We start from the raw sequence: 17,500 nt of genomic DNA, 5'->3' as shown, positions 1-17,500 counted from the left end.
TTCTCAACGAGAATACAATGTTCAGATCTGGCCTCAGGGGACTACACATTTCCAAATACACACCATCACCAAGACTACACAAAATCAATAAGCTAGCATGCCCTTCAAACATTCATTAACCATTCCCTGACAGCTCTCACTCTCTCTCTCTAGGTTAACCATTCCCTGACAGCTCTCTCTCTCTCTCTAGGTTAACCATTCCCTGACAGCTCTCTCTCTCTCTAGGTTAACCATTCCCTGACAGCTCTCTCTCTCTCTAGGTTAACCATTCCCTGACAGCTCTCACTCTCTCTCTCTAGATTAACCATTCCCTGACAGCTCTCTCTCTCTCTCTCTCTAGGTTAACCATTCCCTGACAGCTCTCTCTCTCTCTCTCTAGGTTAACCATTCCCTGACATCTCTCTCTCTCTCTCTCTCTAGGTTAACCATTCCCTGACAGCTCTCTCTCTCTCTCTCTAGGTTAACCATTCCCTGACAGCTCTCTCTCTCTCTCTCTAGGTTAACCATTCCCTGACAGCTCTCTCTCTCTCTCTCTAGGTTAACCATTCCCTGACAGCTCTCTCTCTCTCTCTAGGTTAACCATTCCCTGACAGCTCTCTCTCTCTCTCTCTAGGTTAACCATTCCCTGACAGCTCTCTCTCTCTCTCTAGGTTAACCATTCCCTGACAGCTCTCTCTCTCTCTCTCTAGGTTAACCATTCCCTGACAGCTCTCTCTTTTCTCTCTCTCTCTCTAGGTTAACCTTTTTGGGATAGGGGGCAGCATTTTCACTTTTGGATGAATAGCGTGCCCAGAGTGAACTGCCTCCTCTGTCCCAGATGCTAATATCTGCATATTATTATTGGATGGAAAACACTCTGAAGTTTCTAAAACTGTTTGAATGATGTCTGTCAGTATAACAGAACTCATATGGCAGGCAAAAACCTGAGAAAAATCCAACCAGGAAGTGGGATATCTGAGGTTTGTAGTTTTTTAAAGCTTGGCCTACCGAATACACATTGAGATATGGATAAAGTTGCACTTCCTACGGCTTCCACTAGATGTCAACTGTCTTTAGAAACTTGAATGAGGATTCTACTATAAAGGTGGGGCTCATAAGACCTCTTTGAGTCAGTGGTCTGGCAGAGAGCCTTGGTCTCATGACGCGCGCTCCCGATAGAGTTACCTCTCGTTCCAGTGCTTTTTTTCAGACAAAGGAATTCTCCGGTTGGAACATTATTGATGTTTTATGTTAAAAACATCCTAAAGATTGATTCCATACATCGTTTGACATGTTTGTAAAGGACTGTAACGGAATTTTTCGAGTTTTTGTCTGGACGAAGTGCCTGCGCCTCATGAAGATGGATTACTGGGCTGAACATGCTAACAACAAGTGGCTATTTGGACATAAATGATGGAAATTTATGGAACAAATCAGTCATTTATTGTCGAACTGGGATTTCTGTGAGTGCCTTCGGATGAAGATCATCAAAGGTAAGTGAATATTTATGGTGTAATTTCTAACTTTGTTGACTCCAAAATGGCGGATATTCCTCTGGCTATTTTGGGTTCTGAGCTTCGTTCTCAGATTATGCTTTTTCCGTAAAGTAAAAAAAAAATCTGACACAGTGGCATTAAGGAGAAGTCTATCTTTAATTCTGTGAATAACAGTTGTATCTTTTATCAATGTTTATTATGAGTATTTCTGCAAAATCACCGGATGTTTTTGAATCAAAACATTACTGCACGTAACGCGCCAATGTAAACTGAGGTTCTTTTTATATAAATATGCACATTATCGAAAAAAAAATGTATTGTGTAACATGATGTCCTATGAGTGTCATCTGATGAAGATCATCAAAGGTTAGTGATTAATTTGATCTATATTTCTGATTTTTGTGACTCCTCTCTTTGGCTGGAAAATGGCTGTGTTTTTGTGACTTGATTCTGACCTAACATAATCATATGTTGTGCTTTCACTGTAAATCATGTTTCAAATCGGAAACGATGGGTAGATTAACAAGATGTTTATCTTTCATTTGCTGTATTGGACTTGTCAATGTGTGAAAGTTACATATTTCTAAAAAATATTTTAGAATTTTGCGCGCTGCCTTTTCAGCGGAATGTTTTCCGCTAAGCGGAACCCCTGCCCTAGAAAGGTTAACCATTTCCTGACAGCTCTCTCTCTCTCTATAGGTTAACCATCCCCTGAAGGCTCTCTCTCTATGTTACCTGGCAGGGAAGAAGCGGGCGGAGATTCCAGGGGTTGCCGAAGGGTCGTCGGGGTGCACGCCCCTCACCCCATCTCCAAGGTTACCACCCACAGACTTGGCATTGTTGCTCAAGGCGCTGTGGCTCTTGGACAGGCTCAGGTAGGAGCTGGAACTCTTGGAGGAGCTGTGGGTGGAGTCTATGTTGTGTCCACCATGGCGGCCATGTTGTTTCTCCATGGTATTGGTCTTACCCTCCAGAAAGGAAGAGTGTCTTCCCTGCCCTACTGGAAATATTCAAATGTAAAAAATGGGCTGGCAATGCATTTATAAGTAGTCTTGCCTGAGACAGAACGGCCCATAGGGCCGTAAGGCAGCTTTATGTTCAAGTATACCCCCTGGACAGGATTCTAGTCTAGAGCATTTTTCCTTTTAAGTGTTAAGGAAGTGGTATGTATTAATCTTATGTGCATGTTTCAGTAGGGTGGCCGCGGACCTTGCTGTTGCTGCTGCTGAGAGCGGGAGGTGGACTTCACGTACATGGCTCCAGGGCCCTGCTGGTCAGGAGCCTTGGCCCCTGGGGGACCAACACCAACCAGGTTGAAGTCAAACTGTGTCGTGCCCTTTAAAATAAAGAGAAGACAAGAGAAGATAAAATAAGACAAGATAATAACTTTATTGTCCCCAACCACGGGAAAATTTTGTTTTCAGCCTTGTGCATTTAGATGAAAATGCATGTCAAGAATAAACACAGGTCAAGACAAAGACAGTTGGAAAAACAAACTAAATGAATACAATTTATGTAAACAAGTGTAGTTTGGTCCATAAGGAGCTGAATAAGTTATTAATGAAAGTAGAGGTCCTAACGTTGTTTACCTTGGTGTCCTTGGGGCTGAGCAGGTGTGGCATGTTGTTGTTGACCAAGTCCTTACTACAGGTGATGGAGCGGTTGAGGGTCTGGGTCATGTAAGCCTTGGGGTGGAGGGTGGGGCTCAGGCTGGACGACACGGGCTTGTTGCCGTTCAGGAAGCTGTCGTTGCCTAGGTGAAGGTCGCCATGACGAGGTAGGCTGGAACATTCCTTACTGTTAGAGTGACGGTGACCCGAGCTCTTACTGCCGTGGCTTCTGTATGGGGGAGGGAGGGAGGGAGGGAGGGAGGGAGGGAGGGAGGGAGGGAGGGAGGAGGAGAGAGAGAGGTATTAAGATCAGAAAATATTGAGATTGAGAGATATTGAGAGGTACAGGTATAGCTAATCCATATATCTAAGTAGCTTATTTTATCTGTGCAAGAACAACATAGCCAGATGTGAAACCATGCATTATCCAGAACCTAACCAGACCCCATTCAGTATCCAGAACCTGACCAGACCCCATTCAGTATCCAGAACCTGACCAGACCCCATTCAGTATCCAGAACCTAACCAGACCCCATTCAGTATCCAGAACCTAACCAGACCCCATTCAGTATCCAGAACCTGACCAGACCCCATTCAGTATCCAGAACCTAACCAGACCCCATTCAGTATCCAGAACCTAATCAGACCCCATTCTGTATCCAGAACCTAACCAGACTCCATTCAGTATCCAGAACCTAACCAGACCCCATTCAGTATCCAGAACCTAACCAGACTCCATTCAGTATCCAGAACCTAACCAGACCCCATTCAGTATCCAGAACCTAACCAGACCCCATTCAGTATCCAAAACCTAACCAGACCCCATTCAGTGTCCAGAACCTAACCAGACCCCATGCAGTATCCAGAACCTAACCACACCACTTGTGGTGTCCAGTGCAGTGCTGACCTGGTTGCCACGGGGTTCTGACAAGAACAACAACAACAACAACATCAACACCAACAACCCCCTACAGTGCTGACCTGGTGGGCACAGTGTTCTCCATGTGGCTGTGGGGCTTCCTCTTGGAGGAGCGTGGGGGGTTAGGGGAGGGTGGTGCTGGGGCGGGCTGCTCCAGGAGGCGGAGGGGCTGGAAGGCTGGGTGGTTCAGACTCTGTTCTGTCAGGTAGCGGTCAGAAGGGACCAGCAACAACAGGTTCTAGAGAGGGAGGAGACCACAGGGGTTTAGGACACAGTTCTTTATTACAGTTTGACAATAAAAAAGGTCAATCACAAAACTCTCTATACATAAATATATACAGTGCCTTGCGAAAGTATTCGGCCCCCTTGAACTTTGCGACCTTTTGCCACATTTCAGGCTTCAAACATAAAGATATAAAACTGTATTTTTTTGTGATGAATCAACAACAAGTCGGACACATTCATGAAGTGGAACGACATTTATTGGATATTTCAAACTTTTTTAACAAATCAAAAACTGAAAAATTGGGCGTGCAAAATTATTCAGCCCCTTTACTTTCAGTGCAGCAAACTCTCTCCAGAAGTTCAGTGAGGATCTCTGAATGATCCAATGTTGACCTAAATGACTAATGATGATAAATACAATCCACCTGTGTGTAATCAAGTCTCCGTATAAATGCACCTGCACTGTGATAGTCTCAGAGGTCCGTTAAAAGCGCAGAGAGCATCATGAAGAACAAGGAACACACCAGGCAGGTCCGAGATACTGTTGTGAAGAAGTTTAAAGCCGGATTTGGATACAAAAAGATTTCCCAAGCTTTAAACATCCCAAGGAGCACTGTGCAAGCGATAATATTGAAATGGAAGGAGTATCAGACCACTGCAAATCTACCAAGACCTGGCCGTCCCTCTAAACTTTCAGCTCATACAAGGAGAAGACTGATCAGAGATGCAGCCAAGAGGCCCATGATCACTCTGGATGAACTGCAGAGATCTACAGCTGAGGTGGGAGACTCTGTCCATAGGACAACAATCAGTCGTATATTGCACAAATCTGGCCTTTATGGAAGAGTGGCAAGAAGAAAGCCATTTCTTAAAGATATCCATAAAAAGTGTTGTTTAAAGTTTGCCACAAGCCACCTGGGAGACACACCAAACATGTGGAAGAAGGTGCTCTGGTCAGATGAAACCAAAATTGAACTTTTTGGCAACAATGCAAAACGTAATGTTTGGCGTAAAAGCAACACAGCTGAACACACCATCCCCACTGTCAAACATGGTGGTGGCAGCATCATGGTTTGGGCCTGCTTTTCTTCAGCAGGGACAGGGAAGATGGTTAAAATTGATGGGAAGATGGATGGAGCCAAATACAGGACCATTCTGGAAGAAAACCTGATGGAGTCTGCAAAAGACCTGAGACTGGGACGGAGATTTGTCTTCCAACAAGACAATGATCCAAAACATAAAGCAAAATCTACAATGGAATGGTTCAAAAATAAACATATCCAGGTGTTAGAATGGCCAAGTCAAAGTCCAGACCTGAATCCAATCGAGAATCTGTGGAAAGAACTGAAAACTGCTGTTCACAAATGCTCTCCATCCAACCTCACTGAGCTCGAGCTGTTTTGCAAGGAGGAATGGGAAAAAATTTCAGTCTCTCGATGTGCAAAACTGATAGAGACATACCCCAAGCGACTTACAGCTGTAATCGCAGCAAAAGGTGGCGCTACAAAGTATTAACTTAAGGGGGCTGAATAATTTTGCACGCCCAATTTTTCAGTTTTTGATTTGTTAAAAAAGTTTGAAATATCCAATAAATGTCGTTCCACTTCATGAATGTGTCCCACTTGTTGTTGATTCTTCACAAAAAAATACAGTTTTATATCTTTATGTTTGAAGCCTGAAATGTGACAAAAGGTCGCAAAGTTCAAGGGGGCCGAATACTTTCGTATATATATACGGTACCAGTCAAAAGTTTGGACACACCTACTCATTCAAGTTTTTTTTGTGTATTTTTACTATTTTCTACATTGCAGAATAATAGTGAAAACATCAAAACTATGAAATAACACATATGGAATCATGTAGTAACCAAAAAGGGTTAAATAAATCAGTTTTGCACACTCTTGGCATTCTCTCAACCAGCTTCATGAGATTGTCACCTGGAATGTATTTAAATTAACAGGTGTGCCTTGTTAAAAGTTCATTTGTGGAATTTCTTTCCTTCTTAATGCGTTTGAGCCAATCAGTTGTGTTGTGACAAGGTAGGGTTGGTATAGAGAAGATAGACTTATTTCGTAAAAGATCAAGTCCATATTATGGCAAGAACAGCTCAAATAAGCCTAGAGAAATGACAGTCCATCATTACTTTAAGACATAAAGGTCGGTCAATCTAGAACATTTCAAGAACTTTTTAAAGTTTCTTCAAGTGCAGTCGTAAAAACCATCAAGCGCTTGACGAAACTGGCTCTCATGAGGACCGCCACAGGAAAGGAAGACCCAGAGTTACCTCTGCTTCAAGTTCATTAGAGTGACCAGCCTCAGAAATCGGCAATTAACTGCACCTCAGATTGCAGCCCAAATAAATGCTTCACAGAGTTCAAGTAACAGACACATCTCAACATCAACAGTTCAGAGACCACTTCTAAAGGACACCAATAATAAGAAGAAACTTGCTTGGGCCAAGAAACATGAGCAATGGTGTAAATCTGTCCTTTGGTCTAATGAGTCCAAATCTGAGATTTTTGTTTCTAACTGCTGTGTCTTTGTGAGAACCAGAGTAGGTGAACAGATGATCTCTACGTGTGTGGCTCCCACCATGAAGCATGGAGGAGGAGGTGTGATGGTGTGGGGGTGCTTTGCTGGTGACACTGGCATTGATTTATTTAGAATTCAAGGCACACTTAACCAGCATGGCTACCACATAATTCTGCAGCAATACACCATCCCCGGCTGTGTAAGGGCTATTTGATCAAGAAGGAGAGTTATGGAGTGCTGCATCAGATGACCTTGCCTCCACAATCACTCGACCTCAACCCAATTGAGATGGTTTGGGATGAGTTGGACCACAGAATGAAGGAAAAGCAGCCAACAAGTGCTCAGCATATGTGGGAACTCTTTCAAGACTATTGGGAAAGCATTCCAAGTGACTACCTCATGAAGCTGGTTGAGAGACCAGCTGTTCCAGAAGACTGTGTGATCACGCTCTCCGCAGTCGATGAGTAAGACCTTTAAACAGGCCAACATTCACAAGGCTGCAGGGCCAGATGGATTACCAGGACGTGTACTGCTAGCATGCGCTGACCAACTGGCAAGTGTCTTCACTGACATTTTCAACCTCTCCCTGTCTGAGTCTGTAATACCAACATGTTTTAAGCAGACCACCATAGACCCTGTGCCCAAGAACACTAAGGTAAACTGTCTGTAGCCATGAAGTGCTTTGAAAGGTTGGTCATGGCTCACATCAACACCATTATTCCAGAAACCCTAGACCCACTCCAATGTGCATACCGTCCTAACAGATCCACAGATGATGCAATCTCTATTGCACTCCACACTGCCCTTTCCCACCTGGACAAAAGGAACACCTACAGTATGTGAGAATGCTGTTCATTGACTACAGCTCAGCGTTCAACACCATATTGCCCTCAAAGCTCATCAATAAGCTAAGGACCCTGGGACTAAACACCTCCCTCTGCAACTGGATCCTGGACTTCCTGATGGGCCGCCCCCAGGTGGTAAGGGTAGGTAACAACACATCCGCCACGCTGATCCTCAACCCGGGGGCCCCTCAGGGGTGTGTGCTCAGTCCCCTCCTGTACTCCCTGCTCACCCATGACTGCACGGCCAGGCACGACTCCAACCCTATCATTAAGTTTGCCGATGACACAATAGTGGTAGGCCTGATCACCGATAACAACGAGACAGCCTATAGGGAGGAGGTCAGAGACCTGTCCGTGTGGTGCCAGGACAACAACCTCTCCCTGAACGTGATCAAGACAAAGGAGATGATTGTGGACTACAGGAAAAAGAGGACCGAGCACACCCTCATTCTCATTGACGGGACTGTAGTGGAGCAAGTTGAAAGCTTCAAGTTCCTTGGTGTCCACATCACCAACAAACTAACATGGTCCAAGCACACCAAGACAGTCGTGAAGAGGGTATGACAAAACCTATTCCCCCTCAGGAGACTGAAAATATTTGGCATGGGTCCTCAGATCCTTAAAAGGTTCTACAGCTACACCATCGAGAGCATCCTGACTGGTTGCATCACTGCCTGGTACGGCAACTGCTCGGCCTCCGACGCAAGGCACTACAGAGGGTAGCGTGTACAGCTCGGTACATCACTGGGGCAAAGCTTCCTGCCATCCAGGACGTCTATACCAGGCGGTGTCAGAGGAAGGCCTTAAAATGGTCAAAATTGTTATTTTACTGCTGCTATTTAATTATTTGTTACTTTATTTATTTTTAGGTATTTAAAAAAAATTGCATTGTTGGTTAAGGGCTTGTAAGTAAGCATTTCACGGTAAGGTCTACCTCCACCTGTTGTATTCAGCATTTCACGGTAAGGTCTACCTACACCTGTTGTATTCAGCATTTCACTGTAAGGTCTACTACACCTGTTGTATTCAGCATTTCACTGTAAGGTCTACTACACCTGTTGTATTCAGCATTTCACTGTAAGGTCTACTACACCTGTTGTATTCAGCATTTCACTGTAAGGTCTACCTACACCTGTTGTATTCAGCATTTCACTGTAAGGTCTACTACACCTGTTGTATTCAGCATTTCACGGTAAGGTCTACTACACCTGTTGTATTCAGCATTTCACGATAAGGTCTACCTCCACCTGTTGTATTCAGCATTTCACGGTAAGGTCTACCTACACCTGTTGTATTCAGCATTTCACTGTAAGGTCTACTACACCTGTTGTATTCAGCATTTCACTGTAAGGTCTACCTACACCTGTTGTATTCAGCATTTCACTGTAAGGTCTACTACACCTGTTGTATTCAGCATTTCACTGTAAGGTCTACTACACCTGTTGTATTCAGCATTTCACTGTAAGGTCTACTACACCTGTTGTATTCAGCATTTCACTGTAAGGTCTACTACACCTGTTGTATTCAGCATTTCACTGTAAGGTCTACTACACCTGTTGTATTCAGCATTTCACTGTAAGGTCTACCTACACCTGTTGTATTCAGCATTTCACGGTAAGGTCTACTACACCTGTTGTATTCAGCGCATGTGACAAATACAATTTGATTTGATTTGAAATACAGAAAAACCCTTGAATGAGAAGGTGTGTCCAAACTTTAGGCTGGTACTGTATATATAATCAAAAGTTTATTTTATTATCATTAAACTATAGTTCAAGTCAAATATATTGTTTTGTATATAGAGTGAAGCACATTTACATTTGAGCAATTTAACAGACACTCTCATCTAGAGCAACTTACAATAGTGAGTTCATACATTTTCATAGTGGTCCTCAGTGGGAATTGAACCCACAACCCTGGCGTTGCAAGCGCCGTGCTCTACTAACTGAGCTACAGCATTCGTAACACAGAGCTCTACATCTGTTGGTTACAGAATTCATTATCACGCGCTGTATAGAAATGCTAGAGACTCAGACCATTATAAAAACAACTGTTGTGGCTTTTCACCATGTCGATCCAGAGACAGAGAGATGGGTGGGAGGGTTTATCACACCATTCATCTCCTGAGGAAAGTGTGATGTACTGTAGGCCTCGCTCACAGCAGAGTACTGACTGACCCACAGCTTTAGTCATAGACATACATTAGCTAGCAAGACTAGTCTAGTTTGAGCCTGCAGGACCCAGAATACCTTCCATTAGCAGGACTAGTCTAGTTTGAGCCTGCTGGACCCAGAATACCTTCCATTAGCAGGACTAGTCTAGTTTGAGCCTGCTGGACCCAGAATACTTTCCATTAGCAGGACCAGAATACCTTCCATTAGCAGGACTAGTCTAGTTTGAGCCTGGAGGACCCAGAATACCTTCCATTAGCAGGACTAGTCTAGTTTGAGCCTGCAGAATCCAGAATACCTTCCATTAGCAGGACTAGAATACCTTCCATTAGCAGGACTAGTCTAGTTTGAGCCTGCAGAATCCAGAATACCTTCCATTAGCAGGACTAGAATACCTTCCATTAGCAGGACTAGTCTAGTTTGAGCCTGGAGGACCCAGAATACCTTCCATTAGCAAGACTAGTCTAGTTTGAGCCTGCAGAATCCAGAATACCTTCCATTAGCAGGACTAGAATACCTCCCATTAGCAGGACTAGTCTAGTTTGAGCCTGGAGGACCCAGAATACCTTCCATTAGCAGGACTAGTCTAGTTTGAGCCTGGAGGACCCAGAATACCTTCCATTAGCAGGACTAGTCTAGTTTGAGCCTGGAGGACCCAGAATGTGCTAATACTGGCAATACCAATTGTGTGTCTCTTTCTCTGTGTGTGTGTGTGTGTGTGTGTGTGTGTGTGTGTGTGTGTGTGTGTGTGTGTGTGTGTGTGTGTGTGTGTGTGTGTGTGTGTGTGTGTGGGGGGGGGGGTGTGTGTGTGTGTGTGTGTGTGTGTGTGTGTGTGTGTGTGTGTGTGTGTGTGTTACCTTCATCAGATCCAGCATGAGGCCACTCAGGATGGCCAGGTACCTCCGCTCCAGGGTTGTAGGGTGATTCACTGAGGGGAACTGCTGACACACACACACACACGTACAGTTGTGAGGTTTCAGAGTGCAGTGTCTTTGTTGAAATTCAGATGTGTCTGACTGGAGTTGACAGGAGGCTTAGCTGACTGTTGTGTCTGAGGCCAGACATGCTGCTAACGGGCCTAACACAGCTTCCACTATAGCAGGTACATGATTACCACCCCTCCCATGGATCTCTGTGTGGGAGTCTGGTGGACATGCATGTTTCTGTCTGTCTGAATGTGTGTATCTGTGTGTGGGAGTGCATCAGGAGGCTGGAGGACATGCATGTTTCTGTCTGTCTGAATGTGTGTATCTCTGTGTGGGAGTGCATCAGGAGGCTGGTGGACATGCATGTTTCTGTCTGTCTGAATGTGTGTATCTCTGTGTGGGAGTGCATCAGGAGGCTGGTGGACATGCATGTTTCTGTCTGTCTGAAGGTGTGTATCTCTGTGTGGGAGTGCATCAGGAGGCTGGTGGACATGCATGTTTCTGTCTGTTTGAATGTGTGTATCTCTGTGTGGGAGTGCATCAGGAGGCATGAATGTCCACCAGCCTCCACACTGTGGTATTTCACCCAGTAGATTTGAGAGTTTATCAAAATTGGGTTTGTTTTTGAATTCTTTGTGGATCTGTGTAATCTGAGGGAAATATGTGTCTCTAATATGGACATACATTGGGCAGGAAGTTAGTAAGTGCAGCTCAGTTTCCACCTCATTTTGTGGGCAATGAGCACATAGCCTGTCTTCTCTTGAGAGCCAGGTCTGCCTACGGCGGCCTTTCTCAATAGCAAGGCTATGCTCACTGAGTCTGTACATAGTCAAAGCTTTCCTTAATTTTGGGTCAGTCACATTGGTGAGGTATTCTGCCACTGTGTACTCTCTGTTTAGGACCAAATAGCATTCTAGTTTGCTCTGTTTTTTTGTTAATTCTTTCCAATGTGTCAAATAATTATCTTGTTGTTTTCTCATGATTTGCTTGGGTATAATTGTGTTGCTGTCATGGGGCTCTGTGGGGTGTGTTTGTGTTTGTGAACAGAGCCCCAGGACCAGCTTGCTTAGGGAACTCTTCTCCAGGTTCATCTTTCTGTAGGTGATGGCTTTGTTATGGAAGGTTTGGGAAACATTAGGTGGTTGTAGAATTTAACAGCTCTTTTCTGGATTTTGATCATTAATTGGAATCGGCCTAATTCTGCTCTGCATGCATTATTTGGTGTTCTACATTGTACACGGAGGATATTTTTGAAAAATTCTGCATGCAGAGTCTCAATTTGGTGTTTGTCCCATTTTGTGAAGTCTTGGTTGGTGAGCGGACCCCAGACCTCACAACCATAAAGGGCAATGGGCTCTATGACTGATTCAAGTATTTTTAGCCAGATCCTAATTGGTATGTTGAATTTTATGCTCCTTTTGATGGCATAGAAGGCCCTTCTTGTCTTGTCTATCAGATCGTTCACAGCTTTGTGGAAGTGACCTGTGGTCCCGTTGTTTAGGTCGAGGTATGTATAGTTTTTTGTGTGCTCTAGGGCAACAGTGTCTAGATGGAATTTGTATTTGTGGTCCTGGCGACTGGACCTTTTTTGGAACACCATTATTTTGGTCTTACTGAGATTTACTGTCAGGGCCCAGGTCTGTCAGAATCTGTGCAGAAGATCTAGGTGCTGCTGTAGGCCCTCCTTGGTTGGTGACAGAAGCACCACATCATCAGCAAACAGTAGACATTTGACTTCAGATTCTAGTTGTCTCTCTCTCTCTCTCTCTCTCTCTCTCTCTGCCACTCTCTCTCTGTCTGCCTCTCTGTCTCTCTGCCTCTCTCTCTCTCGGTCTCTATGTCTGTCTGTCTCTCTCTGTCTCTCTGTCAGTCTCTCTCTCTTTCTGCCTCTCTGTTTCTCTGTCTCTCTCTCTCTGTCTCTCTGTCTCTCTCTCTGTCACTCTGTCTCTCTCTCTCAGTCTCTCTCTGTCTCTCAGTCTCTCTCTCTCTCTCTGTCTCTCAGTCTCTCAGTCTCTCTGTCTCTCTGTCTCTCTCTCAGTCTCTCTGTCTCTCTGTCTCTCTCTGTCTCTCAGTCTCTCTGTCTCTCTGTCTCTCTCTCTTCTACAGTAACACTGAACACCACCATAACATGATGACTCAATCCACTCAGTCACGGACCACACTGGGAAGACAGCCACCAGGACTCACACAGATAGATAGGTGGGAAAGAGACAGAGGAGAACTGGAGAGAGAGAGAGGGAAGGAGAGAAGAGAGATGGAGAGAGAGAGAGAAGGAGAGGAGAGAGATAGAGAGAGAGAGAGTGAAGGAAGGATAGGAGAGAGATGGAGAGAGAGAGAGAGGGAAGGAGAGGAGAGAGATGGAGAGAGAGAAAGAGAGAGAGGGGGAAGGAGAGGAGAGAGGTGGAGAGAGAGAGAGAGGGAAGGAGAGCAGAGAAGAGATATAGAGAGAGGGAATGAGAGGAGAGAGAGGGAATGAAGGAAGGAGAGGAAAGAGATGGAGAGAGAGAGAGGGAAGGAGAGGAGAGAGATAGACAAGATGGAAAGAGAGGAGAGAGAATGTAGAGGGAGGGAGAGGTGGGATAGGTAGAGGTAGAGAGGAAGAAATGGGAGAGGAGAGGAAAGCGGAGATGGAGTGTGAGATGACGACAGAACAGCTCAACAGATCGACCCCAGAGTTGACCTACCCGTAGTCCATGGAAGCGAGGGTTGTTGTAGAAGAGCTTCATCTGTTCAGCAGGTAGAGGACCCAGGACCTTCTGGATGGTAAAGAGTTGATCTATCTCACTCTCCCCTGGGAACAGAGGCTGGCCATCACTCAGCTCCCCCAGGATACAACCCACTGACCACATGTCTACAGCCTTACCATAGGGGGCCCTGGGGTGGAGGGGATAGAGAGAGGGAGGCAGAGAGAGAGAGAGAGAGAGAGAGAGAGAGAGAGAGAGAGAGAGAGGAGAGAGAGAGAGAGAGAGAGAGAGAGAAAACAGCTTAAGTGATGCATTTGTAAAACTGAACCAGAAGAGTACATTCAGAATAACAAGGACAGAAGATGATGATGATGGTGATGATGATGATGATGTTGGTTCAGCAGAAGGTGATGAACACAATGACAGAAAGGAGAGAGAGAAGGAGAGAGAGAGGAGAGAGAGAGAAGAGAGGAGAGCGCCGCCGAGACTGAGGAAGAGTGATGAAGAGAGAAAATATTTGCGTGGGTGGAATTCAAATACCAAGAGTCAATAAATGTAACAGTTGATTTAGTTGCTGTGGGAGAGGAAGGAGCCCCACCACATGATGCTCCATTATCTAGACGATCAAATGGACACAGTAACCTCCCTGTGTCTGTAGTACACACATGAAAACAGGATTTATCAAGGCCAGACTAATACACATGTTCACTGAAATATTCAGAGAAGGATATATGTATGTAAGGACTGACAGCTATGCAGACAAACAGACACTTAACAATGTACACACACAACACATGCACGCACCTACACACACACAGCCCAATACACGCACCAATACAATCACACACACGCACAAACACACACAACACACGCACGCACGTACACACACACACAGCCCAATACACGCACCAATACAAACACACACACACACACACCAAATACAAATACACACCCACCCACCAATAAACACACCAATACAAACACACACACGCACACCAATACACACACACACACACACACACACACACACACACACACACACACACACACACACACACACACACACACACACCAATAAACACACCAATACAAACACACACACGCACACCAATACACACACACAAAAACACACACACACCCATACACACAGGTCCAGTAGGTTTAATGGGACTCACCCCAGCAGTAGCTCAGGAGAGCGGTACCACCTAGTGGCAACATACTCAGTGTAGTTGGCATCACTTCCCTCTGACAGGTTGCGGGCAAAGCCTACAGGAAACCAGGCCAGAGAGACAGAGGAAGTCATGAACAGATACTGACTCAAAGCCTACAGGAAACCAGACCAGAAACAGACAGAGGAAGTCATGGAGAGATACTGACTCAAAGCCTACAGGAACCAGATCAGAGAGAGACAGAGGAAGTCATGAACAGATACTGACTCAAAGCCTACAGGAAACCAGAACAGAAACAGACAGAGGAAGTCATGGACAGACACTGGCTCAAAGCCTACAGGAAACCAGGCCAGAAACAGACAGAGGAAGTCATGGACAGATACTGACCATTGCTTACCAGGGAGACTGAGATCGTCATACATCTAATGTACTGAGTTAATGACTCTGTTAGAAGTGACATATTTCTACTTACCAAAATCACAGAGTTTGAGAACATCCTCAGAGCTGATGAGGAGGTTTTCAGGCTTGATGTCTGAGGAGAAACAGAGGAGACCAGTTTTCACACGCGGCAGCAGTCTGGTACTTGGCAAAACCAAAAGTCAGACCAAACCATCTCTGCTGGGAGGCCCTGCCTCTGACTCAACACGTCATCATAGCATAACGAAAGGAAAAGGTGACCTCGTTTTAGTAAAGGTAAGAGTTCCTCACCTCTGTGTACGATCTCATTCTTATGGCACCAGTGGATGGCTTTGATCAGCTGGTAGATGTAGTTCCTGGCTTTGTCAGGTGGTGCTCCGTTAGGCAGTTCCTCCAGCAACTCCAGCATGTTCTGGAACACAGAATCCACAGTCCTACTGTCAATCACAGCTACAACTACACTACCCACAATGCTCTGTATAACATGTGCCACAAATCCAACCCCTTAGCAAAACAGGTTAGATACTATGGCAGTATTCTAAAAGGGAACCTGCTGACAAAAACAGTAGCTAAGTATATCACATGATGATTTATCATCCAATCATCAGCGGATCCCAGCCATCCCTAGAAAGTAGTGGACATTTCTAGACTGTTCTGGTCTATTAAACGATATCATTAAAAAGGTTCATCCTCTAGGTATTCACTGACCCTCTCCACATATTCAAAGACCAGGTAGAGTTTCCCTCTCCTCCTGAAAGCCTCTTTGAGTTCCACGATGTTCTCCTGTTTCAGCGTCCGCAGCATCTTCAGCTCCCTCAGCGTGGTCTCTTTAACCTCCTCATTCTCCTCGCTGTCCTTAAACTTCTTTATGGCCACCAGCTCATTGGTCTCCTGGAAAACAGCATGTCAAGAGTGTCACGCTGAGGGATCCTGTCAGTGGAGGCTGCTGAGGGGAGGACGGCTCATTATAATGTCTGGAACGAAGTGAATGGAACGGTATAAAACACATCCATGTTATTTGTCACATGCGGTGAATACAACAGGTGTAGTAGACCTGACAGTGAAATGCTGAATACAACAGGTGGAGACCTGAGAGTGAAACGCTTACCTTCAAGCCCTTAACCAACAGGTGTACTAGACCTGACAGTGAAACACTGACTTACAAGCCCTTAACTAACAGGTGTACTAGACCTGACAGTGAAACACTGACTTACAAGCCCTTAACTAACAGGTGTCCTAGACCTGACAGTGAAACGCTTACCTTCAAGCCCTTAACCAACAGGTGTAGTAGACCTGACAGTGAAACGCTGACTTACAAGCCCTTAACCAACAATGCAGTTCAAGAAATAGAGTTGATAAAATATTTACAAAATAAACAAAAACATTTTTTTTAAACGGTAGCAGCAACATTATGTACAAAATGAGTAACAAACAATGTGAAAAAACAAACAAAATAGCCCAGTTGGTTATGAGGTTGTAAAAGGGCAGCCGTCCCCTCTGTGTGTTTGATGTGTTTGTTACCATTCCACTGATTCAACACCAGACATTACCACGAGCCTGTCCTCCCCAATTAAGGTGCCACCAGCCTCCTGTGGCTCCCACTGATGGTGGGACACCAGTGACAGTAACCCTAAATACTGTGACGGACTACGTTCGAAATCCAGGTCTTCTTTGCGCCACAAGACAGTGTTTGTCCACTGAGCTAAAGCCTAGGCCCTCGACAATAACTCTCAGGGCTAATGTAAATCTTCAGGTTTCAGGCAAGATTTCTGATCAAGGGAGCACAGCAGCAGGCCACTAAAAAGCAGGAAGGACCTGATTAGATGTATTTTAAGGGGTGTCAAAATCTGGGATCCTCCTCAGATCTTTTTGAAAGCAGTGGACCCTCCACATATCCTGAAGTTACCCAGGTGTGGAACCTCCACATATCCTGAAGTTACCCAGGTGTGGACCCTCCACATATCCTGAAGTTACCCAGGTGTGGACCCTCCACATATCCTGAAGTTACCCAGGTGTGGATCCTCTACATATCCTGAAGTTACCCAGGTGTGGACCCTCCACATATCCTGAAGTTACCCAGGTGTGGAACCTCCACATATCCTGAAGTTACCCAGGTGTGGACCCTCCACATATCCTGAAGTTACCCAGGTGTGGATCCTCCACATATCCTGAAGTTACCCAGGTGTGGATCCTCCACATATCCTGAAGTTACCCAGGTGTGGACCCTCCACATATCCTGAAGTTACCCAGGTGTGGATCCTCCACATATCCTGAAGTTACCCAGGTGTGGACCCTCCACATATCCTGAAGTTACCCAGGTGTGGACCCTCCACATATCCTGAAGTTACCCAGGTGTGGAACCTCCACATATCCTGAAGTTACCCAGGTGTGGACCCTCCACATATCCTGAAGTTACCAAGGTGTGGACCCTCCACATATCCTGAAGTTAACCAAGTTGTGGATCCTCTACATATCCTGAAGTTACCCAGGTGTGGATCCTCCACATATCCTGAAGTTACCCAGGTGT

At 45.2% G+C, this 17,500-nt stretch overlaps 1 protein-coding gene across 1 annotated transcript in view; it reads right to left on the bottom strand.

Annotated features, from left to right (window-relative positions):
- The window catches only part of LOC139373917 (cyclin-dependent kinase-like 5), a 23,952-nt gene extending 6,814 nt beyond the window's left edge, over positions 1–17,138 (bottom strand). The window contains exons 1-11 of the mRNA XM_071115008.1: positions 17,118–17,138; positions 15,682–15,864; positions 15,265–15,385; positions 15,029–15,088; positions 14,563–14,653; positions 13,388–13,577; positions 10,635–10,718; positions 4,067–4,242; positions 3,065–3,314; positions 2,685–2,811; positions 2,211–2,475 (exon numbers count right to left, since the gene is read on the bottom strand). Coding sequence (XP_070971109.1) covers positions 2,211–2,475; positions 2,685–2,811; positions 3,065–3,314; positions 4,067–4,242; positions 10,635–10,718; positions 13,388–13,577; positions 14,563–14,653; positions 15,029–15,088; positions 15,265–15,385; positions 15,682–15,864; positions 17,118–17,138 — 1,568 coding nt within the window. The remainder of the gene's footprint in view (positions 1–2,210; positions 2,476–2,684; positions 2,812–3,064; positions 3,315–4,066; positions 4,243–10,634; positions 10,719–13,387; positions 13,578–14,562; positions 14,654–15,028; positions 15,089–15,264; positions 15,386–15,681; positions 15,865–17,117) is intronic.
- Positions 17,139–17,500: the final 362 nt, after the last annotated feature.

Source organism: Oncorhynchus clarkii, chromosome 18 (assembly GCF_045791955.1).
Source record: "Oncorhynchus clarkii lewisi isolate Uvic-CL-2024 chromosome 18, UVic_Ocla_1.0, whole genome shotgun sequence".
Lineage (NCBI taxonomy): Eukaryota > Metazoa > Chordata > Actinopteri > Salmoniformes > Salmonidae > Oncorhynchus > Oncorhynchus clarkii.
This window is presented reverse-complemented; position numbering and strand designations above follow the sequence as displayed.